The sequence below is a fragment of the Oxyura jamaicensis genome, chromosome 3 (assembly GCF_011077185.1).
Source record: "Oxyura jamaicensis isolate SHBP4307 breed ruddy duck chromosome 3, BPBGC_Ojam_1.0, whole genome shotgun sequence".
Lineage (NCBI taxonomy): Eukaryota > Metazoa > Chordata > Aves > Anseriformes > Anatidae > Oxyura > Oxyura jamaicensis.
The window spans coordinates 19,537,659-19,564,253 of record NC_048895.1 but is presented as its reverse complement, the minus strand read 5'-3'; the positions used below and the strand labels follow the sequence as shown (position 1 = coordinate 19,564,253).

The following is a 26,595-nucleotide window of genomic DNA, read 5'->3' as shown; positions in this document are numbered from 1 at the left end:
GGGAAGGAGACCATCTCTGCTAGGGGATGTCCTTCCTCCTGGGGCACGCAGATTCCCAGACAGTAAAGGGTGGCCCCTCTATCGAGCCACTCCTCAGCCCCAGAGCGCTCAGAGCCTGAGCGGTTTTGCTGCCTGGGCAATGCTCACCACTAAGGGCAGCTCAGCGAAGGGACCAATGTAGGAAAGAAAAAAAAAATCAATTCCAGTAGAAAAATAATTTAATAAAGGGATAAGTTTCAAGAAAATATCTGTATAGTAACAACATTTTAAGTAAAATGTCCACAAAAATATACATGTCTAATGTGATTATACATAAGTTTTCTGACAGGTCCTGTTTTAAACTTGGTTCAGTCCACATTGGTTTTCACCTAGGAAAAACCTTCACATCTACCAGGCTTCCTGGGATATATCAGTTTGCACAACAGAATCATACGAGAAACGTTTTCTAGCTCATTTTAGGCTCATACAAATAAACTTTGAGTTGGAAACAGTCGAGATCAGGTTATACCATATCATCAGAAAAAAAAGCAAACAACAAACAAGGAAAACAAAAGAAGTCAACCGCCTAAGGGACACTGTCAGGCATGAAGCACCAGCTCTACAATATGTGCCACACATAACACTGACATAGCTGGAAAAGGGGAGGGATGAAGGGAAAGATGGGCACAAGAGAGGGAAACATCCCAGCGTGGCCAGGGATCATGGAACTGCAAAAGGAACAGCCTGTAGAGAGGCCAGGGAAAAACATGGAGGAGACCAATATACTTCTTGAAAATAGTTTTGTAACACAGAAGATAAGCTAATTGCAGAAAATGAAAAGGAATCAGTAAAAAATGTTTATTTCTTATTTTTCTAAATGACTATTCAGCTGCAGGTCTGTCCCCAAAAGCCCTCCCCAGTTGTGCCAATTCAGCTGAACAGCTCCAAGCTTGGTGTACTTCCAGGAGAGAAAAACATGGCTACAGAAAGCAAGGGATGCAAGAGTACAACAAAAAATAGAGAAAGAAATAAAGAAAACACATTCTACCAGCAGAGGACAGGAATAAAACACTGAAAAGGAGATGTCAAACAAAAGATATCAGCAATGTACACTGAAAAAAAAACAAACAACACACCATCCCACAGAAAGCAAATGGAAAATTACTAAAGAAATAAAAGGACACGCATTTTCCAAAGGATTTTTTGTTTTTATAATCAATTCTTTTTACATAGACAACTGAAACACACCAATATTTTGTGCGAAAAATATTTTTAAATAAACTTTGCTTGTTCTCAATTTTTGTACATTCTGATATACATATGTAACAAGGTTTATGGCACTGTAACCAGGATCAAAATCATATAAAGGAACAAAACAATTGCTTTCATTTTTCCCTTCTGAACCAAGCCGGCTGCCATTTCACTATTAGACCTTAAAAATTATTATCTAATTATTAGTGAGCAGCCAACTCTAATTGGATCGAACACTCAAAACAAACCCCAAATTATTATTGCACAAGAAGCCAGTGAAGGCATATGGCATAGAATGATCAAAGTCCCTTACTGTTAAAACCTTACACCCCAAAATAGAAAAATAGAACTGGAACATGAAACACGCCAAAAAAACTTCTCTTTAGTTTGAGTCAGGAGTGTGAAAAGTGCCTTGCAGACTTTTTAAGCTGCTCTGATCTCCTTCGCATCAGTGAGCATTTTGCTAGGTTATCTTTAGCAAAGCCTTTGCAGAATGAAGGCCCTCATGTCTCAGGGAGTTTTTTCTGCTTTGTTTTGGCCATTTGTACTTCATCTTCAACTTAGGTTTCTTCAGTCTATGAACCTGCACAGACTACTTAGCCATAAACTCTATGAGTAGCTGGAGAGGAGGAGAAAGAAAAAACAAAACAAGAAAGCCCAATATTTCTTCTTGTCGTTTTGATTTTTAAAAGTACTCCTTTTGCTCCAAAGCCTCCCTGCTCTGCCAGTGCCTGGGAGGGAAACCACAGCCACATCCCAAACATGGCCAAGTTCTTGGATGTCTTTGAAAAACCTTTCCTCACAAAAAAAAAAAAAAAAAAAGGTTTTTATTCGCAAAAAGTCTGCCACAACCCAACCCCCCAAAAGCTGAAAAGAAAAACCCACCCATCACTGCCCTAAATCAGGTGAAGAATACGCTAATCCCTTTGTTGACTTCACTGTCACACAACAGTTTCTACGCCGATCAGCTTTGGTGTGAGGATTCGTGGTGTGACGCCGTTGTTTAGATCTTCCTCAAACTCCAGTAACTGCCCCATAAAGTTAAGGTTGGGGGAAATGATTGGTCGCTTGCCTTTTACGAATTTATAGGCATCCGTCATGGTCATGCGCGTGTGCTTCATCAAGTATGCGATAACTATGGTGGCAGATCGGGACACACCGGCCTGGCAGTGAATGAGGAGACCTTTTCCACACTGATGGGCTTCCTCTGGAAATGAGAAAAACAGAAAAAGTAAAGTTTCTGCCATTTTGTAAGTTAGAAAAGCTCAGTGCAATTAGGAGTAACTTGATGTGCAAAGCCCCTCTATCTGTTTAGAGGCACAGCAGCATCTCCTCCCCTTCCAGCTCCAGTCTACCTTCCTTCAGGGTTTCAAAGTTACTTCAGGTGAAACACACAGACCAGTCTAACAGTGAAGATCAGCACGTTTGCAGATACCTCTGTTAGAGATGAACTGTACCGTTCAGAGATGCTACTGTGCTGCTCACAAGCACTGCCCGCGAGTATTTATGCAGGCGGTCAAGGTCCACAAAAAGGCAGCCTGAGCTCCGTTCCCACCTCTCTCACACCACTGTGTTACTTCAGTATCTCAGCTTCCCTGTCTTGATAAGCACTATGCCCTTCCAGAAGCAGGTATTTTCAGATTCAGTACCTAACAAAGAATATATACACTTCATTGCCCTGTTCTCTGCGGCTCTGGAAATAAACTTCATCTGGGCACTCTGCACATTTCAGTTTCACTTCCTGCAGCTTTAATCTTCACTAAACTGTGTTTGTTCTGTTTTTTGTTGTTGTTGTTTTTGTTTTTTGTTTGTTTGTTTTTGTTTTAAAAAAATATTTTTATTTATATACATATATGCCAATGACCTACTGTTTAAACATTTCCAAACATTCTCAAATGCAATTTAAAAGTTTACCCTGAGGGAGGGAAAGCTTTGACTAGTTACTTCCCCAGCTGGCTGAATTTGCTATGGAAAAAAAAAAAAAAAACTCAATGGAGAAGCACTTGTTTATTAAAAACAAAGATAGCCCCTTGAGCTATAATTATTAAAAAAGGAAAGCAAAATGGGTTTTAAAACACTTTCTAAACCTTTTCAGAGCAACGCTACTTTTTATACCCTTGGTTAGATCATGAAACAATTAAAAAAAAAAAAAGAAAACAGAAAAAAAAATCGTGTGTGGCTTAAGAGCTCTAACCCTGCAGTTCATGGGGATCCTGGATGCAGAAATCTCCCTCTCACCCTCAGAAGACCTCGGTGGAGCTTTGCAGTTTCTTTATGAAAGCTTAGCATACTGCATCATCCTGTCTTGTTGAATTCAAAGTTTAAGGTTTTACTGGATTTCCTGACCCAGATTTTGTTCCCTAAGGAAAAAATGTGGTATTTCCTCTCCCTTGTCCTCAGAGAGGGCTCTAGCCCTTCACTTCTCGCCAGAAGGTGCCTTCTTCCCCTTCCTATGAACGAAGTGATCAGTAGGCCTGACAGTGCTGCTGGTAGAGCTGGGGTTGGGCTAGGAGCCACAGGAAAAAAGTGATTTTAAACAGAGATCCTTTGGTCCTCTGCATGGCAGAGGTCAATCAAAATAGCTCCTGTTGGAAGACCCTTGGGGAAAGACTTGAGAATTAATGCTGTACATCATCAGAGCTGCAGCATAAGCAGCGTTTCACCTAGTCACCTTCACTGAAGCATCACGCCTACAGGCTGTATCAGCACAATGACCCCCTGCTAACCAAAACACAGCCAGACCCAGCAGCACCCGAGAGCTGCCTGCTTCAGAGCAGTGAGTCCCAGCACCACTGAGGCAGATGGGCTCAGAAGAATATGCTGAGCTTGGACTCCCCACCCCAGGACCCAACCCTATGACCAGTACCTGATCCTTGCTGAGCCCCAGAGCACCCCACAGAGCCAGCACAAGCAGTCTCAAGTTTCAGAGGAGCTGTGCACCTATGGCCTCACTCAGGAGCCATAAACAGTGGCTATTTCTGAGAGCAGGGACAGAGAAAGACAACTCTGAGTCCACTTTTAAAAGTCCATGCGGTCAGCTAAGGACCTAAACTGTGATATAACACAGAAGCATGTTTTCATCATCTTGTCTTTCATTATCAAGCCTGAACGATTGGTAACAAGATTAGCCCAGCCTCAGCAAGAGGGAGAAAAATTGCATGCCTGTGGTTCCACACCACAACCAGGCTGTTTCAGGAAACCTCTAAGGACATGCACTTGGGCCAGAGAAGCACCAGTGGACATCCACTGTGCTACAAAAGGTTGTGAACTCTGTACATGCACTGTGGGAAGCTGTGCCCACAAATACAGAGGTCAAGAAAAGGTCCTCAAAAGCTTTCAGTATTACTTGATGTCCTCACTGACCAGGCCCTCTACATGCAGATGAGGGGTGCATTGTGTGGACCATAGCAAGGTGCAGAGCAATGCGGGTAACTTCACTTCTCTAGCCACCTCCCTGGTTTCAGATGGAGCTGCATCTCTGCTGTGAACTCTCTCACAGCCTACAGGGTTTGAAGCTAATTAATACTAGTTGTCACCACTATCCACTCACCCACGCATACACTCTGAAGTTACAAATCTAATGGTAAAATAAGTGGAGTGTGAAGGTTTGTCAGTTTTCTCATAAAATTGAGCTGGGGAAGACTCTGTTGTCATTAAAAATAATGAATATAAAAATTTGGATGGAAGCCACTGCAAAGGTTGGGAAATGCAAAGGAATCAGGAAGAGGGGATGACAAAAAAAATCTCAGCTGGGGGAAGCAGGGCTTCAGAAGTCCTAAATTCGGAGATCTGGAGGTAGGCATCACTATCAATGGATAAAGTTGTACCCCTAGGCTACTTTGTCAGATGTGCCAGAGATGAGAATCAGCAGAAGCACCAGGTTCTCAGTGTTTCTGACAATTTAAACAGAAGTAAGTGGGACCTTGCACAGCCTTCACGGCCGTTATAAGAATCTGGAATTAATATTATGCCTCACTAACAGGTAAGGAGAGAAAACAATAAAAAAGGAATCATTTCAGTCGAGGATAATTACCAATGAACTCAAAAGCCTCTTCAAAATACTGCCTGAGATTCTGCTTGTTGCTGTCAGTGGCCGGGAGCCGCTTGTAGTTGAACATGCCTTTCTCATAGTGGTACAGGGGCAGGTGGGTGGTCACGTTGATTACATAGCCTATGTTCATCCTCTGCATTTTCTCCAAGTCCTGAGCATCGTGCTCATTTCCGAGGAAGAGGAAGGGCAGGATGGGGGTGAGCTCAGCGTTCTCGATGTCCGGTGTGGTGGGGATGGACTGAGGTAGCGTGGGGGGCACCGCGGACGCGCCGCTGCCTCCTCCCCCCTCTGGGCACTCTTGCAGCTGGAGGGAGTTATCACAGAGGTTTTCGTGGTTCTGCCTGAAACCGCTGAGTCCTCCTGGGGAGAGAGGCCAAGCAGATATTTTGGTTAGAGACCACAGGTAAGCGCCACTTCGGCCCCACCTTCCTTTTGAGCATGCCCCAAGGACCACCAGGACTGGTGCCAGCCCTGCTGTCCCCAACACCACTGTCACAGCAGTTGATGCTGAACACAAGCACCGCCAGTAAGGGCAGCAAGAATCAGCGGCACATGCTGTCCTTGCCTCCACGAGGCTGACGGTACCAAGGAACAGGCTCACGGACAAACACTGCTCTGTGCAACATCAGGGTGCTGGGACGGCCTCTCCTACAAGCCTGTGGGAGGAGGCGAAAGGAAAACAAAGGCTTTCCCCCTGCCCCCAAGAAGGAAAGCATCAAAACCATGAGCAAACCAGCTAAAAGTACACCGGAACAGAGCAGCAAGACAGCCAGGCTGTCTTTTATCGAGACCTGTTCAAGACTTCGCTTGCCCGAGGGCAGGCCTGCAGGGCACCCCCAGCCCCAGGAGAACAGTGCACCCGTGTGAGGAACACCACCCCTCCTAATGTAACAGCAACCGAGGCTCTCGCTTAACATGTGGCAAACAGCTCTCCTTTTTCTGCCCCAGTTGTCTGTAAATATCTAGCAAGAGCTATTTTTAGGATATTAATATGGATTGGGAAAAGGGTCCGAGGGGGAAGGGAGAAGTCACTTTTTTTTGGATCACGTTTCCCCTGGCTCTACCACAAGCCACACCGCTGGCTTTTTTAAGCAGCATTTTCCCCTTTCCGCCCCCTTCCCCTCACCCCAGGCTCCAGGAGGGTGTCTCCCCAGGCCCAGGAAGAAAAGCAGACCTCCTTTCCACACCTCGGCCGGCGATTACATCAGCCGCGGGCTCCCCACCTGCCCAGTTTCCATAGCGCTTACACAAAGCGCGGGGTGACATCAGCTGGCATGACATCAGCCCTCTGAGCGCAAACAATACCAGAAGAACCACTCTGTGTCGGGCCTTTGGTTCCTGGGAGCCGATGAGGTAATGCGAGCAGGTGGCGAGGCTCGGCTCCGCCGCCCCGGGGAGGCAGGGGCAGAGAGGGAGGAACGCCGCCATGCCCCCAGCCTGCCCGCACAAGCGCGGGCTGCTCTTTCACCGGGACGCTTGGAGTCACGCAGCCTGCCGAGACGGGCCAAGTGTTCAGACTCAATTGCACTTTTGTCAAAGGAAAGCCAAAAAGGGAAAAAAAAAAAAAATCAGGAGGGGGGAGAAATACACTTAAGTTACTAGAAAGAGCTCCACCAGCCAAAGTAAACGCTGAATGTCACCATCCCGTCTTTTTTTTTTTTTTCCTTCAAAAAGGTTATTTGTCTTTTCCATGCTCTTTCACAATGATCTAGGAAAAGAAAGATTTTAAAGCCATGCTGTCACACTGGCTTTGGATCAGAAACAGCCAAGAACTTCAATACCCAAGCACTGAGCGCTGCAGCTCCCGAGGTCCCAGTGCCAGCCCACAGGGTGCGACCCATACACGGCCCATCTCGGCACCCCACACAGCACGTGATGGGTACGAGTGCCCCAGACTGGGTCTTCAGGAAGACAGATGACCAATTAACACCCCCCCCCCACACACACACACACACACTATCTGAATGAGCCATCGGAGGGGAGAACAAGGCAGGTTTGACCCCACATTGATGACAGGGGCAAGTTTTAAAGCCTAGCACTTCCCCTGTAGCCTGTTAATATACAGCTCTGGATCCTTCTGCTGAAGGCAGGTTACCATGCCTCTCATTTCAAGGCCCACTCTTCAAGCAAAGGAGGGTTACTGCTTCCTTTCCTGTGCTTCCCACTGTTCAAGCACTTCCCTGATTCAGTTTCCTCCTCTGCATGCTCAGGTCCCCACCTCTCAGGCAGCACCACAAACACTGGCCACTGCTGTGGGGCACGTGCCAGGAGATGGGAATGGGAAGCATCAGCGAAACCCTGATGATGCCAAATGCCTCCATAGCAAGGCACTTCTCAGTGGACATGATGTAGCATGCTAGAGATCCACAAAAATCCTCAGGTCTATCTGGTCCCCTCTAGTACCAGGGATTTTTATTGTTATTTAAAATAAAGTTCAGACTTCTGTCCTTCGCGTGCTGCTAGTAACTCACTTCCCAGAAATCCTTGAGTCACTCACAAAATGCAGAGCAATTCCCCTGCCTCAAAAGCATGCTTATCTTCAGCTGTTTCTGCAGTTTACAGGACAAAGCACAAACAGAGCTGCCTTAGAGATCCAAAGCTGTTGTAACAGGGCAGAGGACAGAAGAAAGGGCAAGGACAAAAATCTGAGCTCATCTGCCAACCATACCACTTGGCCTTGATAAGGCCTGAAAAAATTCCTTTCAGGCTGCTCAAGAAAACAAGCAAGACCATGGTCCATGGTCCCCACACTGAAGATATCCTACATCTCACCCAACCCAACTGGTGCAGCCTGGGCTAAAGGCTGAACCCTGAGCCACATTCCAGTTGTCCCAGCCCCACTCCAACTCTTACTCTGCTTTTGCATAGGCAAGCAATCCCTTCCACTTCAACGCTTCTGTTTAAACGACACCCAGGGCATGCTACGGTTCCTCCAAGGAGCCTCCAAAGAATAAGCAGCTTCAGTCACCCCAGGGTCAGTGCGCGTCTTCCACAGCCTTCTGGGAAGAAGTGGCCATAGGCGGAGATAAGATCCCATTACTTCATCACTCGGGTGCAGACACACTTACCGTGTGGCAGGCATCATCTTTCACCGGCCACCTTGCAGATACAGGGGGGCTGGAGAATCTCTAGGCAGTGAGGAAAGAGCTTGCTGTATCTTTCCTCCATCTGCCCCACTGGTCAGAATACACCACCACTCCTGTAACACATTCTTCCTCAGTGCCTGGTGTGACCTTGGGCCCAGTGGATGAAAACCTCTTCTCCTCTCCTCCCTGTTATGTTTTGCAGAACTCCTCTGCTGTCACCACGGTCAGCAGAGAGCAAGAGGGGCAGCGCAATCCTCACCGCTCCAGCAAGAGTTTCAGGCCAAAGGGTAGAAGGTGATTCCAAGCACATCGTGCAGGAGACGCCCAAACAAGTGCAGTAACCAAACACACAACTGCTTCATCCACCATTTCTTTCTTGGCATCTGGTGATGAGGAAACCTTTCCTAATGTCAGCCAACATCCACCCTCCCCTTGTTTTTCTCCCTCATGGCTACGGAGTTAAAAAGTTAGTTTAAGTAACATGTAAAGTAGCATATACAAACAACTCTCAGAGCACACAGCCCTGAAACAGCATGTTACTGGGGAGAGGATCACTAACGTGAATTGTCTCAGACAAGTGAGCAAGGAATCAATGGACAGGAACACTGGTGCTCAGAAAGGATTCAGCAAGATGCTGTTGGAGGAAAGCGAAACCCAACAGTAGGAGCTTTGCTTAGATCTGTGCTGAAGTCAGCCTCTCAGGCCTCAAAACAAGACCTAGACACCTCACAAGCACTGCTCCCTAACTCCACTTCCCCCACACTTCACACGCACCATCCTCACCCCAGTCAATTTATATGGCACTAACATAATTTAAATGGAGCTTGTGCATGCATAATACCCTGGTTTGATTGATTGAAGATGCTCAAGTCTTCCCAAACCTGGGGCAAGTAGATGTTACTGAGGGCAGGGAACATGGGTGAGGGGTACAACCTGGTAGAAGCCTCTCACCAGTACAAAAGCAAGCTGCATTTATAAGCAGCTTTTTGGCTGCTAGTTGCAATATACTGAAAGCCTTCATCACATACAGGGAGCCTCAGCAGACAGGCAATGTATGAATGGGGAAAGACCATCAGCATGCACAGTGGTACAGTCTGAGCTCCAGCCACGAAGCCTACGCTCAGCTGGGTAGCCACTTTCAACAAGACATTCAGACGTTCAGGTGCAAGCCACTGACAAAACAAGACGCTAACAGCTAGACTAGCTATCAGCATTCATTTCTACAGAATGCCGTGCTTATAACCTGTCTTTGCTGTCTTTAAAAACACACCATGTAGCTGTAATAATCAGGTAAAAAGCCTGAACCACCCAGCCAATTTGATACGGCCTATCAACCCGTTGATAAACAGATGCAGAGAATATCAAGTGCTTTTGTGCACGCTCTTCTCCAAAACAGCTGCTGAGCAGGTTTTCATGGGCCTGAACCTACCCAAATCCAAATGAAGTGACAGGCATGCAAGGATGTCCAGCACACTTGGAAACCCGTAGCATTTCTACCAAAAGGGAAGGGATAATGGAAGTAGGATGCCCACAGCAGACTGCCTGACCTGCTATCTAGCAAAATGCATCACAAGCCAGTGCTCCTGCTCACCACTGATGTGAAGAGCCAGAGAGGTTTGCAGTTATCACTACATAAGCCGCATGAAATGTTCCACCACCCTGCCTTGCCAGAACAGTTAGTAAGTGACAACAGACTAGGGATTGTCTGAAACGTCAAAACTTTTAGGAAGTTTTAAGTCAGCACTGTGTACACTCCAGCTATTCATACTTGTTTGTTCTTTTTTGTGTGCGTGTGTGTTTTTTTTTTTTTTTCAAGCCATCTGCCCATAAATGTCTTGCTTGATGCTTCTCAAACGGCCCGCTGCGCAGCGCCTGGGCAGCAGCTGCACGCACATTTCCCAGCTCCAAAGCCGCCCAGGAGCCCGGGGCTCACACCAGTGCTCTGAAGCCAGGTTAGCAGCTGGACGGGAGCCAGAGCAGCTCTGAGAGAATTAAACAGAGACAAGCAGCATGATGCTTGCATAAAAGTCACGCCAAACACGGTGTCTGTCATTTGCTATCAGGAAAGGGTGCATTTGATGCAAAACAGGCACAAAAACGTATGGCAGAAACAAGGCAGCCAGTTTTTACAAGGGACTGTGACCTTGCAATAGAAATGGACGTCTTTACACAAAGCAAAACCAAGAAAGCTTATCTGCACGCATTCTGTGCGAGTGATTTTTAAGGAAAGAGAGAACTAAAAGAAATACAAGGAGTTCAGTAACACCTGCCCCCACAGTAAAGACAGTAAGTTCCATTGCTCCCTCTCCCCCCCAGGGAGAGAGAGCTGAAGCAGAGGCAAGTACCATGAAGTAACCTGACCAGAGAGTAACACCTGCACTTACCTTTACATCACCTCATGTGCACGGCTGGGCTTTGTTTTGAGAGCAGCAGGTACTGGGTGTTCCTGTTACAGCTACAAACAGGAACGTGTTTTTATACATGACAGACTGCAGATGTGGGATCCACATTTAGATAGAACATGTGATCCCTGCAGACAAACAGGCCTTTTGTACAGTTTTGAAAGCTATTCAGATGGATTTTTGGATCCACACATCCTCGATTACAATACCACAAAGCCAACTCAAAAAAATAAAAAATACCACCCACCAAACTAAAGCACACACACAACAAAAGCAGAAGTCTCACAGGGTTGTGACAAAGATATATTTGGTCTGCAACCTTCACCCCTCCCAAACTGCCAGGCGCTCATAGGTAGGGCCACTGGAGAGTTTGGTGATATGTAGCTTGTAGTGAGTGACTGAGAGCTCCAATCGCTCAGGAACGAATCCAAGTTTTAGCACATCCACTCAGCACGTCTCCTGCAAGTACCTACACAACAAATCGAGCCCCTACAGCTCAACTGCGATTGTGTTCAACACCAAAAGGTTACAGCTTTAAGCAGTTAGCGTGTACGGGCGCAAGCTAACACCAAGATGGGAGATATTCAGGCAACTGGTGCATATCCGTTTAAGATCACACTTTGAATTTGTGCAAGTACAGCCTGTTCCTTTAAACCTGTGACCTCATTTATTTACATTACTGCAGAAAAGCACTGCCAGAAGCAACAGCTGATGACAGTCTCATGTATTTTTCCACTAAGACAACAATTAAACTGCTTCTGTGTTATTAATGAACAGATGACTTTGTGTCAAGTCGACTCAAAGCGCAGGACGCCTCAAGGTTAAACAAACGTGACTCCAGCATGTAAAAATAGAGGTGTGCTGCGGGCAGGGTGCTGCCCAGCCCCACGCCGTCCACCCGGGCAGGAGGGTGCAGACCTGGGGCCACCCCTGCACCCTGCTGCTCCTGTAGCATGGGCAGGATGTGCCCTGGCACCCGTTAATAAGTATGCACTAATCTGGGTCATGCTGTTGTGACTCTTCTCTCCACGCTTGGGTAGGCTTTCAGCAGCGGATCCATCACGGCTACTTGCCTCCTTCCCCCCAAGGGGGAAAAACAGCTTTACAGGCTGAAGAAGGGTTCTGCCAGCAGTGGCCATACCCACCCTCAGGATGCGGACGGCCACCCAGATCATGTCTTCTTACCACCAACCAACGTCATGCCTAGGAAGTTTATGGCCATGCTCAAAGGGCCTTGTATCTGAGCTGTAACCTGACGAGGGGTGCACCAAGCATACATCTTCCTTCTGCTACTTCTGTGTTGTCTGATGCAGGTAAAAGTCCCTAGCCCTCCTTATTTCTTCTGCTACTTCCTCATCCTCTCTCTACTTCTGCCTCAAGCAGGGACAGGCCTATGTGGTACCAAAAGCAATAGCTAGGCCTGCAGGCACTGATGGCATGCCTGGAGAGCACAAGAGCAAAAACCACCTTGTAGTTGTGGAAGTTGTGGAAAACCACCTTGTAGTGGAAGATCTAGCCATCACCACAACGTGGGTACTGAAAGGATGGACGTCCAGACTCCTCACACCCCACAAGACAGCCATTTTCCCAGCAGAGCTCCACAGTAGGCTACAGAGAACTGTGTTTCCCAAATCTTTCAGAGCAAGGGGGCTAACTCAAGCACGTCATTGCAGGAGTGCTTCTACTATCTGAGAAATGTCCTCCTCACCACAGCTGCTGGTGAGCATTGCTCAGGGCTCACCCTTACTGCTGTAGGAAGCTCAAGAGTTGCACCACAGTTGAAAATATTGTATTTGGCCCACACAGCAGGAAGCAGAGATGAGAAGGGCAACTCCTCTCTCTCCCAGAAGGGGTGGGGACCTATCGAACCACATTTGCCTAGATGACATTAGAAGTAGCTCCTTTGACTTCAAGGAAATTTTGTTGCTGTTGTTTTTTATAAAAGCATTGGATCGAGACCAAACTGAGGTCGAGCCCACAATGCAGGGGGATATGCATCCTTCAGGAGTACAAGGAAAACACAGTGATACCAAGACTGTTTTACACATCACCATTTCTGCTATTGAAGAATAGGAAAAAAAAAAAATCACTAACTGCAGCCACATTCAGCCCGTCAGAGCAGAAACCTCATTCACCACCTTTCCAAAATTTAAGTATCTTCATTGGCTTCAAGAATCTACACTGATTTTAGAGAACTGGGGGGTAGGGGAATGCAACGGCATAAGTAATTAAAGGTTTTTCCTACTCTGCAGCTGCTAACGTAAGACAGATCTCACTTGCCAGTCCTACAAGCGTGTTTCTCGCCTGTCCACAGGAGGTTTAAAAAACAACCCATCGCAGGGTTTCTTCCCCTATCACCCACACAGCATTTGGCATCAGCCTTGCCACAAAAGATTAAGCTTTAAACAAAAAAAAGTAAAAGTAAACATAGTTCACAAAGAACAGCTTCCACCTTGATACACTCAATCTAATCTAGTCTCCCTCTAATCAAGATGCCAACAGCACTTCAAAAAAAAAAAAGTCTCCCAAAAAAGCAAACCCATTCATTCCAGAGAAGTTGCAAGGTCAGTTTTTTTCCATATGGGAACTACCATGGGAGGCTGGTTCATAGACAAGCTCTGGCCTACAGGAGTTAAAGCACATCCTTGACACAAGTGCTTTGAGGTCCCTTTAAAAGTCAAGCGTGCAACACCAGATAAAAAAAGGTAAGTTTCTCCCCCCCAGCTTTTAGGCATACGCACATGCATTTGTGTGTTATTTCTAATTTCAACTCACTACCATCTCATGCCCCTTGCTACACCACATCCTTTCCTACTGGCTTCTTGCAGCCCCTAATCTTATCTACTGTTATCTAGTACTTCAACACCAGGAACACAGCAGGCTGCTGCCCTGAAGGACACAGCCCAGTGGGGCAGGAGAGAGGTCACTGAAGGCAGTTTCCTCTGCTAAGGGATGCTGCCTCTGCCCAGCTCCACTCATTTCCTCATGTCACACTACCACCCCCATTCAACCACATTTTCTCCCATAACATCTCCCATACCTGAACACGACTTGCTTCTTCCCACCACTAGCTCTTACCCCTTTGCTTTTCCTCTTCCGAGGAGGACCAGATCATCCATTAGCTGTAATTAGAAACAAGCAATTTTTTAAATTATCTTTTTAACCTGCTGCTGGGGAATGTTTGTTAGGATTTTTTTTTGCCTTTTTGTTGTAATTTTTGTTGTTGTTGTCTTTGTAAAACTTGGTTTTGCCTCAAGCTCTAAGCCTGGGACACAGGCCACCTATGCAAGTTACATACCTCCCATCCCTGCCTTACTCAACAGCTCTTCCAAAAGATACCATTAATGCTTCTGGACAACTGGCCAGCCCCTCCAGAAGTCACTGTGAATATTTCTGGACCACATGTCTGAATTCAGGACAGTGGTTCCAGCTTTGTAACTGGAATCCCCTATATGCTGGGATATATGCAGAGCCTGTCCATTTGGGAGAAACAAAAGCATTCACAGGAGAGAGAAAGAGAGAAGGGAAGAAAAACACACCACGGGACAGCATCCTTCAAAGTTATTCTCAGGAAGCAGTCAGGAAGGTGAAAGAGGAGAAGACGTTCTTGATTTCAGTATAAAGAACATTTGTTTATATATATATATATATATGTATGTATGTATGTATGTATATAAATGAATATTATATATATATATATATATATACATATAAATATATATAAATATATAAAAGAACACAGCTTGGAACAAGAAAGTAAGTCCCACGTCCCAAACACACTACTGTGACAATTTTGCAGTGACAGATGAGGATTGAACTTACCCTCCCTGGAGGGCAAGCGTTTATAGCAGAAACTCGAAATTAGACACGTTACAACTTCTCATAGCAAAAGTATGCTCTCCCATGGGGATTTAAGCTAACATGAAGTCCAATTAAATAATCACTGGAAATGTCAGCATAAACCCTGAAGGAATACATACTTCTACTGTGAAACGCTCCCTCTGGAAATCATATTAACAAAAAGGTCATCAAGAAATGCTGAACCTATGTATGAAGGGGAAGTGATGGGGGAGGGAACAGAAACTGTTTTAATGTCATAAAGATACCACAAATTGTTTTACATTGACAAAGAGCTACAAGTCTGTTTTCACAGACAGAGGCAGAACAGAACAGACCTTCCCAAACTGCCAGTGCTCAATTTGTATTATTTTTAAGCTTATCTTAAATATCAACATAATATTAAATAATAAATATTATACTTTTATATTAAATTGCCTCCCATGACTGCCTATCAGCTTATGCATCCCCAAAGCAACCTGCTCACTTGCCCATCCTCACTGCTTGACCCAAAGACAGCCAGCAGCTGCTGTGCCCGTGCTTTGGGGTTTGCAAGGGCCGAGGCAGCTCAGAGGGCCCTGGCTCAGCACATCTGAAGAGAGAGAAGAGACCAGGCACTGTTTCAGACATCTGTAATCCTGCATGTGTAGGAGGGGACAGTTATATTTAATTAGTACATATTAGAGAACACTGACATTTCCATGGGTCAGCCATCTATTTGTTCACTTTACCCTTTTAAGGGCAACCTCTTCAGGACAGCTTCACTCCAACGAGCAAGCAGGCTGATTTGTTTCTCCCGAGAACGAACACAGGCTCTTTTCCAGTCCAAACCACCATTCCTCTGCATCAGAAACACCAGCAATACTTTGCATTAATGTGAAAGAAAAACAGAGTGCTGCTGTAACACACCAATGTTTGTGAATGCCATTCATTCCTGCTGGATTTAAATCCTCTTAAAAAAGAAGAGTTTCTGTTCTTTTGGCTAGAAATAATATCTGGCTCTCATTTGACACTTTCAAACAAACTATTTTGAAGCACATGAAGAAAATACAGAAGAAGTGAAGGGCACTGCCTTGAAATATTCTAGTGCCATAATGTCCTAAAATAAAAGCATCAAACTACCAGAATGCGCAAAGTGCCAGCCAGCTCCCATGCTGTCACACAGACAGCCGGGCCAGCCCAACCAGAAACTGAATCCCGGCATGCTACAGGGCTGATTGTTGATGCAGGCTCAGGACCACAGAGTGGTACATCTCGCATGCCTTTCCCACCTCATGACATCAAGCCAGTTGCTGAGCACTAAGCAACTCGCACCTTCCTGGTCTTCAGCAGACACGAATTGTGTCACAGCATCGGGTCAGGTGGTGGCTGACAACCCTCATGGCTGAGGAAGCATGACTAGAACCTACACTCCAGGATCAAAGCAAGAAGAGAGAAGAGTTACAGAATCCAGAACTCAGCAGCAATCAAACAAGGAAATCTCTTCAGCTAGATCAAAACCAATCTGGGTCTCCTTGTCTCCACAGACAAAGAAAACTTCCCAGAAAGCACAGGCGCTGTGTTATTCATTGATACAGATGTACTACAGCCTTACAGGCCTACCAGGAAGATACCTATGAACATAAGATTAACCTCAAGCTAAACAATCGTATTAAGAGTTTTTATTTATACCTACAATATGCCAGCAACTTCTATTGTGTATATTAAGAACAACTTAATTTCAATCAAGTGAACAGACAAGACTCCCATTATCTTAGCTCAGAAAACAGCCAAGACAAACTAGAGTCCATCATTAACACAACACAGCTCACCTGCCTTAACAATAGCGTTTGCTTTAAAACACTATTGGTCACTTCCTCACTCAGGGCTTAATATCACACTTCAGTGTCATAAACTAGTGACAATCAATTCAACTAAGGTGACAGAAATTTGCAAGTTATCCTCTATTTTCCAAATTTCTTAAAGCCACTGTAAAAAAAAAAAAACGTAGTAATTCACGTGCACACGTGGAGTGACATTTGTTGTTCTTTTTACTACATTGAACTTGAAGCGTTTCTTCTCTCTGTTATGGTGAATCGAGTGGGAATTAAACTCAGGCATGTTACAGATTTTTTATAAAGCTAGATTGTAGCAAAAAAAAAAAAAAGTTGGAACCCACACCTTCCCCTAATTTTATTTTATTTATTCCCCTCTGCCCTTCACCCAATTTCTTCCCTCGAAGCCTTGAGCTCAGACAGAAGGCCCTCCCAGCTCCAGGTGCCTCCATGCCCCCCCAGCAGCAGGTGCTGACAGATTTACAGTCCCCCAGAGCGCTCCAGCCCCAGGCCCCCCCAGCTGGGACAGCCCCGTGCACACACTTGAGCTGCCTGGAGCCCGGCCAAGGATGCTGCGGATGTAGGCGAGACAGATGAGCCCAGCAGTGCCCCAGGGAGCAGCAAGTGGAGGCTCATTCCCCTGGGACACGTAGGACTAGGTGGCACCTACACCTACATGGTTGGTCCTCGCAGACTCGCTGGTTCAGGTCTCCCTGCACTGACTACAACGGGTGTTGTGATGTGCTCTTAGAGGCACCACTATGCACGAGTACCAGGAGAGCACAGGCCTCTGTGATGAACAAAAGCTTCTCACTGACAAATCAGAGCCCACAGCATATTGCTTTAGCAAAGGTGCGCTGTTAAGGGACGAGGGTGTCTGTAAGCCCCTCTCCTACTGCATGGGCCAGGAAGATCCATGGCTGAACCTGGAGGAGCCTGGGTCAGTGACACTTAACACAGATCAGTCAGAGATGAGATCAGTGTTACAAACAGTGCAAAGAGGAAAAAAAAAAAAATGCTCGGACATTGAAGTGATTTGTCCAAGGCCTCACAGCAAGCCTATTGTGTGCACTTAGTCACAGAGCAGGAGAATGACCACAGCATGGCCTCGGCCAGAGCTCCCTGGCCCCGAAACTGCTCTGCTATTTGGGCAGAGATATCCCTCCAGCCAGATTATCCCTTTTCTGCACCACACAGGGAAGGAACTTCCACTTTCCTCTCTCCTGAAGGAGAGCCTTAAAATGCTGCCGTACAGGTCCAGACCAAGGTCTGAGACCACCTGCCTGAGGGACATTCACTCCTTGGACACCAACAGCTTTCAGAGCTGATGCACAAAAACCATCTCCAATGGGCTGAGAGGCTTCCAAGACACAAGGTTGCCTTTATCACAGATACCAGCTGAAGCAAAGTTTCCTGTACTGAAAAGACACAAGGCATTAAAACTCCCCACAGATTCATTGCTGAAGCTCATGGGGCATAGGAGCATCAACCGGCCACACAGCACAGAGACCATGATTGCCCTGGGACGTTGCAGCTGCAGAAATAATCCCGATGAAACATTTTGAAAGTAGAGTCAGTGCCCGTACATGTGTGCTTTTCATAGTAGCCTCCCCTTCTGCCTCCCCACAGTATCGCCACATTGACAGGCACAGCCACAACCGCTGGCTAGTTTTCCACCCCAGCCGAATCCCAGAGGCACTGGTGCACAAAGAGCTCTACCATTATAAACACTCAGAAATTTACTGGATCAAGGCCACAGCTCACAGGTAAGAGGCAACCACCTGAAAGACCTGCCAGATGAAGCTGAAGCAAGAAAAGGCTTCAAGAGGACACCTTTACTCATCTTCCTCTTCATAGGATTCCCTACCAGCCCTAAATTTTAGGGGAGGAACTGAAGGGGGCAAAAGCCATAAGATAGCTGCACTTCTTTCAGCCCTGACTTGTCAAGCACCTTTGTAGTATCAAGAACCTCAGGTCTACTTTACAAAAAGTTTAACTTCCTGTATTTACTACAGTACATAAATGTTTTAAAAATAAATAAAACATTGAAGACAGTTTCAGGTGAGTACCTGGAAACAAAGCTCCAGGCAAACAACCACAGTGATATTCAGGTCAACCTTGTGTTTTCTGCAGGCAGTGTTCCTCCAAGCCTACCAGAGACAACCCAGAAAGGCCAAGGCACCATGCATAATCTTATCTTTTGCACAAAGGGGTAAACAAAGCATTAGATCACCTTTTAAACAGATTAACAATGATCTGTTTCATTGAACAGCAGGACTTCTATCACCCTGCAAGCTCATGTTGAATATTTCTTTCTTGGTTGGTTGATAAATATATGAGGTACAAGAGTCAAGACCATGTGCACGCTGCTCCCATTCATGGTATTTCTTCACTTTAGAATTTCTTCTGTAAATAAAAAAAATGTAACATGGCTTTTCACAGAGTAAAGAGAGTCATAGCCTGAAGACAAGAGGCTGATCCCCCACTTCAAAGGAACTGAAGAGGCAAAGAAACTCTTGTGCTCCTAAGCACAGTTTAAAAGAAAAAATACACTTGCGGCTGCTGCTTTAAAAGAAACAAAAGCATATACATATTCTAAAAAATAAAATAACCTGTATTATTTAAAAACCAGACGCTGCTCAAACCTCAAATACAGTTATTATTCCCCCCTGTGCCTCTCAGAAAGGCTATGGTCAGTTTAAGAATGAAAGGCCATAAAACATCAGTCAGCACTTCTATAAAGGCACAGAGATTTTACTGGTAGAGCATCTCACACGTAACAGGGGAAGGACAGCACTTCAGGCTTTCAGCTAATTATAATCCAATTTATATAAACTAAGAACATCACAGAGGATGCCTCCTCAGTTGAAACAGAGCTGGAGCCAAACTTTTCTTTACTAACATTACAGGTATTTGTTTAACATAACAGTTTCCTTCTTGATTCTTAGTTTGGTTTCCAAGTGTATGAGAAACTGGCCACCTAAGAAGAGAAGTCTTCACACTCGTTTCTTTCCAAGGCATGGGCGTTGCTCATTTTGCCTCTCAAAACATGGCAGGTACCAAGCAATCCAGCACTTCAAACTTTAAGATGCCATCATCTGGGAAGAAATGCTACACTTTCCATTACTGTTGAACTGGAAAATTTAGGGGTTCAATCTTCTGCAGAAGCATCCACTTCAAGTAAAGAAAAGATTTTGTTCTCAAAAAAAAAAAAAAAAAAAAAAAAAAAACAACCAAAACACTATTACCCCATTTTATCCAGAAGCAAAAGGTGTACATGCATGCACCCCACTCATTTAAGTGTTACGGCTGATAACATTACCTTGGGGTGGAGGGGCAGGGGAGGAATGTATTTCAGGTCCAGCAATCAGCCTCTGAAAACTGAAGGTAAAATCCCTTACAGAGCCAGGAGAAGTGTCATCCCCGTACCACCCCCACCCTCCCCCCCAGTGACTGATGAGGCCAAATTTCCTCTACAGCACAGAGGGAACACATTTTAAACACACTGGATGTTTCACATGTATTACTTAACACTTAAAAATACACATTTCCCAATTTCAACCATGACCTAATAATTATTCAGTTGAGATCTCCAGTGGAAATAACTGCCAGGCACATATTTAATTGGACAGCTGGATTTTTTGACTGTTGTGTCAAGTTCTACTCTCAGATATACTTGTGCAGAGTAATTCAATTAGGGCTTACAGTAACACTGGCACTGTTGAATTACATAATTAATAATCTGTTGCAAATGCATGATTTATTACGACAGCAGGTATTTCAAAGGCAATTGATCGTAGTATTTTGCACTGACATGGGAGAGTATAAAACAGGTCCATGTTTATTCCTTTTATAGGTTTCTTGGCCCCTTTGTAGTTGTTTCAACTTCACTGATAGGTGACTTCAGCATTGGTGAGAGATCTGATGCTATTCTTAGACTGTGGCAGCAAGCCTGAAGGGATTTTACTGGCAGGTTTTACACTCCTTGCTATTGAGACCCAGTCACTTAATTTATTTCCCTGTTAGTTGAGCAATGACAAGACTGAAAACCAGAGCACAAGTAAGCTCCTCAAACCAGGAACAAGAACAGAGAAGCAACTAGTTGTTATCATCGCCACCTCCTTGCAATGCACTTTAAAGCACAAAGGAGGGAAAAACAGATTATTAGCAAATTTACATCTTACACCTTTGTTTCTGGATTGTGTTTTTCCCTGCAGTCAAATGCAGGAGCTTTTAAAAAACTGAGTACAAGACTTCAATGGCTTCGCAGGACTCCTGCAGCTGGGGCTCGAAAAGGCCGAGGAGGAAGGGTAAGATGAAACCAATTCCACTAGACACTGACTAGGGAGACAAAAGCAACTTCTCTTGTTGAAAGCTGTTGAAATGTTTTGGCACAGATGCTTCAATTTTTCATTTTCACTTCATTTGTAGATTTAATTTAACTTGAAAAGAGATGCTCAACTCCAAACCTAAACATTTCATTCTGTGTAAAATCATACTTCCCATTTGAATGCAAATGTATTTCCTACTTCCTATTTTTATGTCCCAGGAGCAAAATAAAGCAGACAAAAAGCCCAAAACTGCAGGCCATTTTCACTATGAGCTAACACACCCAAGGAAGGCAAATTCTTCCAGTAAGGCAGAAAAACATTGGTGTTCTCCTGTAATGGTCTCACCACACGGTGCTGCTGGGTTTGTGGAAAGGAAGGAGGGCACAAGCCCATCCAGGATAACCTGGGCTGCTGAGGTCTTCCTCCCCAAATTCAGCAACAGCTTTGCCATCAGCATCAAGCAGAATGGGGGCCGGGCTCACATCACTGTTTTTACCTCCTCTCCTTCCCAATACTAGGCAAAAAAGATGCATACACAAAGAGAAAGGCCTTTAGGTTTCAGTAGAAATGCAAAACCACCGTCTAGCATGAATGACTGTGAGCACAAAGGGGAAAAACATGAATGTTTCGTATTATATATAAAATCTGAATAGTAGCTTCAGCCCTGATGGCTTCAGCTGCTAAGGCCCATGTAACAACAGTGTTAAGAACACGGTATCTTTCTGGGGAAAAGAAAAGAAAAAGTTACACTACTATTTAAGTGACTGAGATCGCTTCTGTACAAAGAAGTGAGCTAATCTTTGCTTCTGAAGAGTTGAACTGAAAATGATACCAATCTTTATTTGTGGCAAGAAACACTCCCTATTAAAGGAAGTAGCAAAGAGGCACAAAAGGAGGCACACGGTTCTTAAAAACCCCGTAAAGCCCCAGTGCTCTCCTGTCAGTCAGTTTATATTGGTCCGCTACATTAAAAATAAATCAGACCACCTCTTTTTAACTGGAGCCTAATAAGGCACCCTATACATACATTTATCTATAGATCAGTCTGGCCTTTGGAAACAGCGCAGGAGTTTATCTGCGACTTAAAAAGACTGGGGCACCTAACCCCAAATACACCCGGGGCCATGCCGCTACCCGGGGAGCAGTAAGCCCGGGCTGTAACCCAACGCCGGGCTGCCGATCGGGTTCCCCCCACAACGTGACACCGCGCCACGAGCGGAGCAGCCGCGGGCCGCCAGGCCGCACCAAAGATGGAGAACGTGGCACCGGATCAGGGGGACGCGAGCTTGGCCGGCGCGGCTAGCAACCAGTGTTTGCAAACACAACACGGGATCAGATGGGCCGCAATAAATTAGGACTGGGCTGCAGCAAGCAAGAGAAACCACTTGAAGGGGGGAAAAAAAGAGACAGGCAGAGAGCTACCCCCCGGCTCCCTTCTGGTGTCTGCACCCACAGGCGTGCAGGCCCACGGGGCGTCAGCTCGTGGGCTACTGAGGCTTGAGGGAAAAGTGAAAACTGACCGGTGAAACTGAGTAACAAATGCTTCCAGCACCACTCTTTGGGATCAGAAACTGAAACGGGGCCTTTCTAAATGCTGCCTTACCATGAGCTGGCTCTACTGGAGCCCACTTTGAGCCCAAAGATGGGGAGGGAGGTAAGGTAATAAGAGGAGCACTCTTATTTTTATATCTCCTCCCTTCTGCACTTCCCCAGGTAAGGTCTGCTCTAGCCCAGCCAATTACTACACCCAAAAAGCAAGGGATTTGGCTCCCTTTGTCTCCCAGCACAGTTCCAGGTCAGCTAGCAGAAACAGCTCAGGGAGAGGATTTCTCCTAAGCAGGTCTTTGAAATAGATGCTTACATTTCACAGTAGCTGAAGACCAAAAATGTCCCAAGTAATCCCAGGAGCAATCAGTTAAACCCTTCGCAGCACCCAGAAAGCAGTGGTCAGCCTCGGAAGGTGGGAGCAGGGGCTGCCCACAACCTGCCCCCAGGGCCTAACAGCTCCGTGTCCCCATTTCAGCAGGCGCCTCCTACTTGAGGGACAGAAAAACTGCCGGTTTGTGGTGGCAGGAGCTTCAGTGTTTTCAGAGAAACATAGAGAAGTGGGATGCTGAAGATGCCTGCCTTCTAAGGGCAGGAAGACTTTCAGACTACACCACACAAGGCATATGCCTGGTTGCAACAGAGAGATGAGACCTCAGGGATGAGACCTCTACAAAGCACCTCCCCTCTAAGTTGCACAGATAAAGGGCACCGTCTGACCCGAGACACTCAAAAGCATACTGTGAACCTGCAGCAAGTGTTAAAGTCAACCCAGCAAAACCCAATGCTTGCTGTGAGTTAGAAGAAAGTTCAATGCAATTTTAAGTTTCCACAATATCTAGTCAAAGATGAGTGCCTCACTGGACTCTTAGCTCCTAGAAGCGTATGAAACTAAATAGAGAAAATGGGCTAAACCATTAGCCAAATCCTTACTTCTGCCACACCGTGCAGGGTAGCTTTTCCTGTAAAAGTTACTACTTTCAAGTAAATTAAATATATACAGTATGAGCTAAGCAACAACTCCCGCAGTTTCTCAGTACCGTAGTCAAACCTTCATCAACCATGCCTCCAAAGGGCATAAATACCCAGGGGGGGAAAGAGATTTAATCTAGAGGACAGCATCGTTATGAATAGGAGCTACAGAATAAAGGGAAGAAAGGAAAAGTGTCCTTGGATGATGCCTTAATTGGTGGGGCACATTCCCCTCCTAGAACACTAATGGATCGACCAAAGAACTCATTAAAACACAAGCCTTTATAGTAGGAAAAAATACATATAAAAAAGTGTGCATCCACATATACACATGAACAACACCCTCTCAGACCATTTTTTAGAAGAGTATCTCCCTCTGTTACTCTGACCCTTTATCATAAAAGGCTTGACTGCTGCTCAAGTTTTGTCAACTGGTCCATGATGCAATGCCTCAGACCAAGCAGCCTCCTGTGCCTTTCTTCCTCCTATTCTTTTGCTCTCCCATTGCCCATCCCTAGCACCTAGGAGTTCAATTTTATATAGACTAAAATAAGTCTGCTAAGTAAAGGTCAATCTGGTGACTAAAAGAGAAGTATGCCCTCCTGGACTTCTGCCCCTCGGGCTATAAATATTTAGAGAAAACAGTTGGGAAAATTCTTTGTCTACACAGACAAACACCAAGAAGCGTGTTTCCTTCTTCTCCCAGTTCCCACCCCCTCCACTACTCAAGGACAACAGTCAGAGAGAGAAAGGGGAGTATCTCCCCACTGCTGAACTACCAGCTCCATGATCTGACTGGCCATGGAAGACATTTGCTTTGCCACTCGTGTGCCACTCATGGCATACAGCTCTTCCTAGAGATAAATAGCCACAGTGAGTGTTCAACCACCAGCAAAGACTACAGCCAAATACGTGCACAGCATGTGGGGTAAAGAGAGGGGTTACCTTTTAGGACTAGGGGTTCCTTGCCTTCTCGCTTGAGTGACTCCAGCACTATATGGAGTGGCTGGGAAGGCATTACTCTGCTTGGCTCATTGGTATTCTCATCATAAACTATGATTTCTTTGGAAAAGATCCTCTTGAAAGAGTCCTTGCCTTCCCGGCAGGAGATCAAGTCCAAGACGGTGATCTTGCCCTGCTGGAGCCTTCTCCGGCTGATCTTGTCAGCACAGTTAATGTGGACAGCCCCTTGAATGTGGCTTTTGTTATACTCCATGAAGGGCCTGCAGTCAATGATGACAGGCCCTTGGTTCTGTTGGTGGCTCTTGCTGCATTTGGTCATCTTCTTCGCCAGATCGTTGGGGTAAATGATTTTGATGCTAGCTAGCTGCTTGGTGGTGCCCGAGACCGGGCTCCCTACTCCACCCAGGGGGCTCAAGCTGCCGGCGTTCTCATTGCTGTTGACCATTTGGTTGGCAGGGCAGGCTGTGGGGGCTCCGGCGCTGCTGGTGCTCGCTTGAGTTTGGGCCTGAGTGTCCTTGTCGTACGTTGCCACAGTGCAGCAACTGGCACTGCTGCATCCACAACTCAGGGAGCGTGCAGAGCCGTTAGATGAGGGCATATACGTGAGATTAGCAGTCTTTAGGGACACGACAGCTGCGCCGAGCAGACTGGAGTGGCTCCCGCTGGCAGAGGAGGCAGGTTCAAGATAGCTAGAGTCTAAACAAAGGTTGAGATCCTGAGGTCTCACTGGCCTCGAAAGTGCCACCACTACCCTGTCGTCTAAAGGAGACGGAGGCATGAGGAGGCTGAGGACTAGCGAATTAGGAAGAACTCAAGATCACCCTGCAAAAGAAAAAAAAAGGAGGGGGAGTGGGGAGAAGAAAAAGGTGATGAAAACAGATCATGAAATCACGTAAGCCTCCCGATACTACAAATCACTTCATCAATACCTATTACCCACAGGTTACCAGTCCCTTCCAACAGCCACCAGCCTGCAGTAGCTGTTGAAGAACCCTTCCCAATCCCACAGCAAGTACTCCAGCTCCTTGCATGCGTGTGAGTGGAATGCCGAGTGCATGCAGCTCTCCTGGACTGTGCTGCTACACCCGGGGGGAGGCATTTGTCTCCATGCAGATGGTGCTGAGCTATTCTGAAACCCCAGGCATGCAACCGATAAAGAGGCACGCTCTCCTTTCTGTTGCTTACTACAAGGGAAACAACTCCTGGAGTGACTCTGCTGCTGGGAGCAGCATACGGGAGCCAAACATCTCAGTGGCAATACACGGCTTTTCCAGCAAGCAGGAATACGATTAACTTTTCAGTAAATTATCAGGGACAAACTCAAACACAAAGTTAAGCAAAAAGAAGAAGAAAAAAAAGGGGGGGGGGGGAGGAGTTTGGGGGACCCTTACAGATTGCAGGTGTGTGCCTGGCGCTCCCACCTGTCCGGGGGCGCCAAGGCAGCCCCAGGCCCTGGCACCCCTCGGCTTCCAGAGGGGACCCCGCTGCCCTGGGCTGGCGGTCTCTGCCGCACAGCACAGCGTGTAAGCCCCCAAAACTCCCAAATTCCACGAGAAACCGGAGAAGAGCAATTAGACGAGCGCAGCCTGAGGAAGGGCTGGGGAACCCACCCGCCCCACGCACAGCTCGGCCAGGACCCCCCGCTGCCCTCCAGCACCCCGCCGGGGGGCCCGGCCCCGAGCTGCGGGACGGAGCGCGGGCAGGGCCGGCAGCGGCGGCTTCTCCCTTACAAATAATCACGATAATAACGATGATGATGGTAGTAAAAGGAAAGCAGCGAGCGCTTTCTCCTGATGCGGTTTAAAAGAAACAATAAAAGACCAGGCACGGAGCCGAGCTCCCTAGAAAAGCTGGAAAAAAAAATAAAAATAAAAAAAAATAAAAATAAAAAAAAAGGGAAAAAGAGGCGGAGAACCGAACTTTTACCCCGCGGTTAGGGCTCGGTGCCCCGCACCGCACGGCGCCGCGCAGCCCCGTGCCCGTACCCCCCGTGCCCGTACCGGCGCGTGGCGGCGCGCTCCGGTGCGTCCCGCGCCGAGGGGCCCCGCGCGGCCGCCGCTGGGTCTGGCGCTCGCTGCCCCGCGCCGCCGGCCGCGCGCCGCCCGCATCCTCCTCCCTTACTTTCTCTTTTGCTACCGCGTACAAGTACGGCGGGGGCGGGGCCAGCGGCGACGGGCGGGACCCGCGGCCAACGGCGGGGCCGGGGGCGGGGCCGGGGCGGTGATGTCACCGCCAGCCAATCGGGAGGACGCCGCTCCCCCCCCCCCCCCCCCCCCCCCCCCCCGGGGGGCCGAGCTCCTCCCAGCGCGGCCCGGCCCGGCGCCCCCCCCCGGGCGGCGGGGGGGGAGTGGGCTCCGCCGCTCC

At 46.8% G+C, this 26,595-nt stretch overlaps 1 protein-coding gene and 1 long non-coding RNA gene across 3 annotated transcripts; one reads left to right on the top strand and one right to left on the bottom strand.

Annotated features, from left to right (window-relative positions):
- Positions 1-1,166: 1,166 nt before the first annotated feature.
- Positions 1,167-26,358, bottom strand: DUSP10 (dual specificity phosphatase 10). 2 transcript variants are annotated; one of them, XM_035322190.1, is made up of 4 exons: positions 26,232-26,358; positions 24,214-25,053; positions 5,264-5,641; positions 1,167-2,437 (listed from the first exon to the last, which is right to left on the bottom strand). In XM_035322190.1, exons 2-4 carry the CDS (start codon positions 25,007-25,009, stop codon positions 2,172-2,174), a joined length of 1,440 nt encoding a protein of 479 aa, XP_035178081.1. In that variant the 5' UTR covers positions 25,010-25,053; positions 26,232-26,358; the 3' UTR covers positions 1,167-2,171. The 2 variants fall into 2 exon arrangements, with proteins under 2 accessions (XP_035178081.1, XP_035178082.1); XM_035322191.1 differs by having other exon boundaries at positions 26,158-26,286.
- Positions 24,993-25,574, top strand: LOC118164576. The gene is made up of 2 exons (XR_004749551.1): positions 24,993-25,097; positions 25,174-25,574. It is a non-coding gene; the product is annotated as an uncharacterized LOC118164576 (long non-coding RNA).
- Positions 26,359-26,595: the final 237 nt, after the last annotated feature.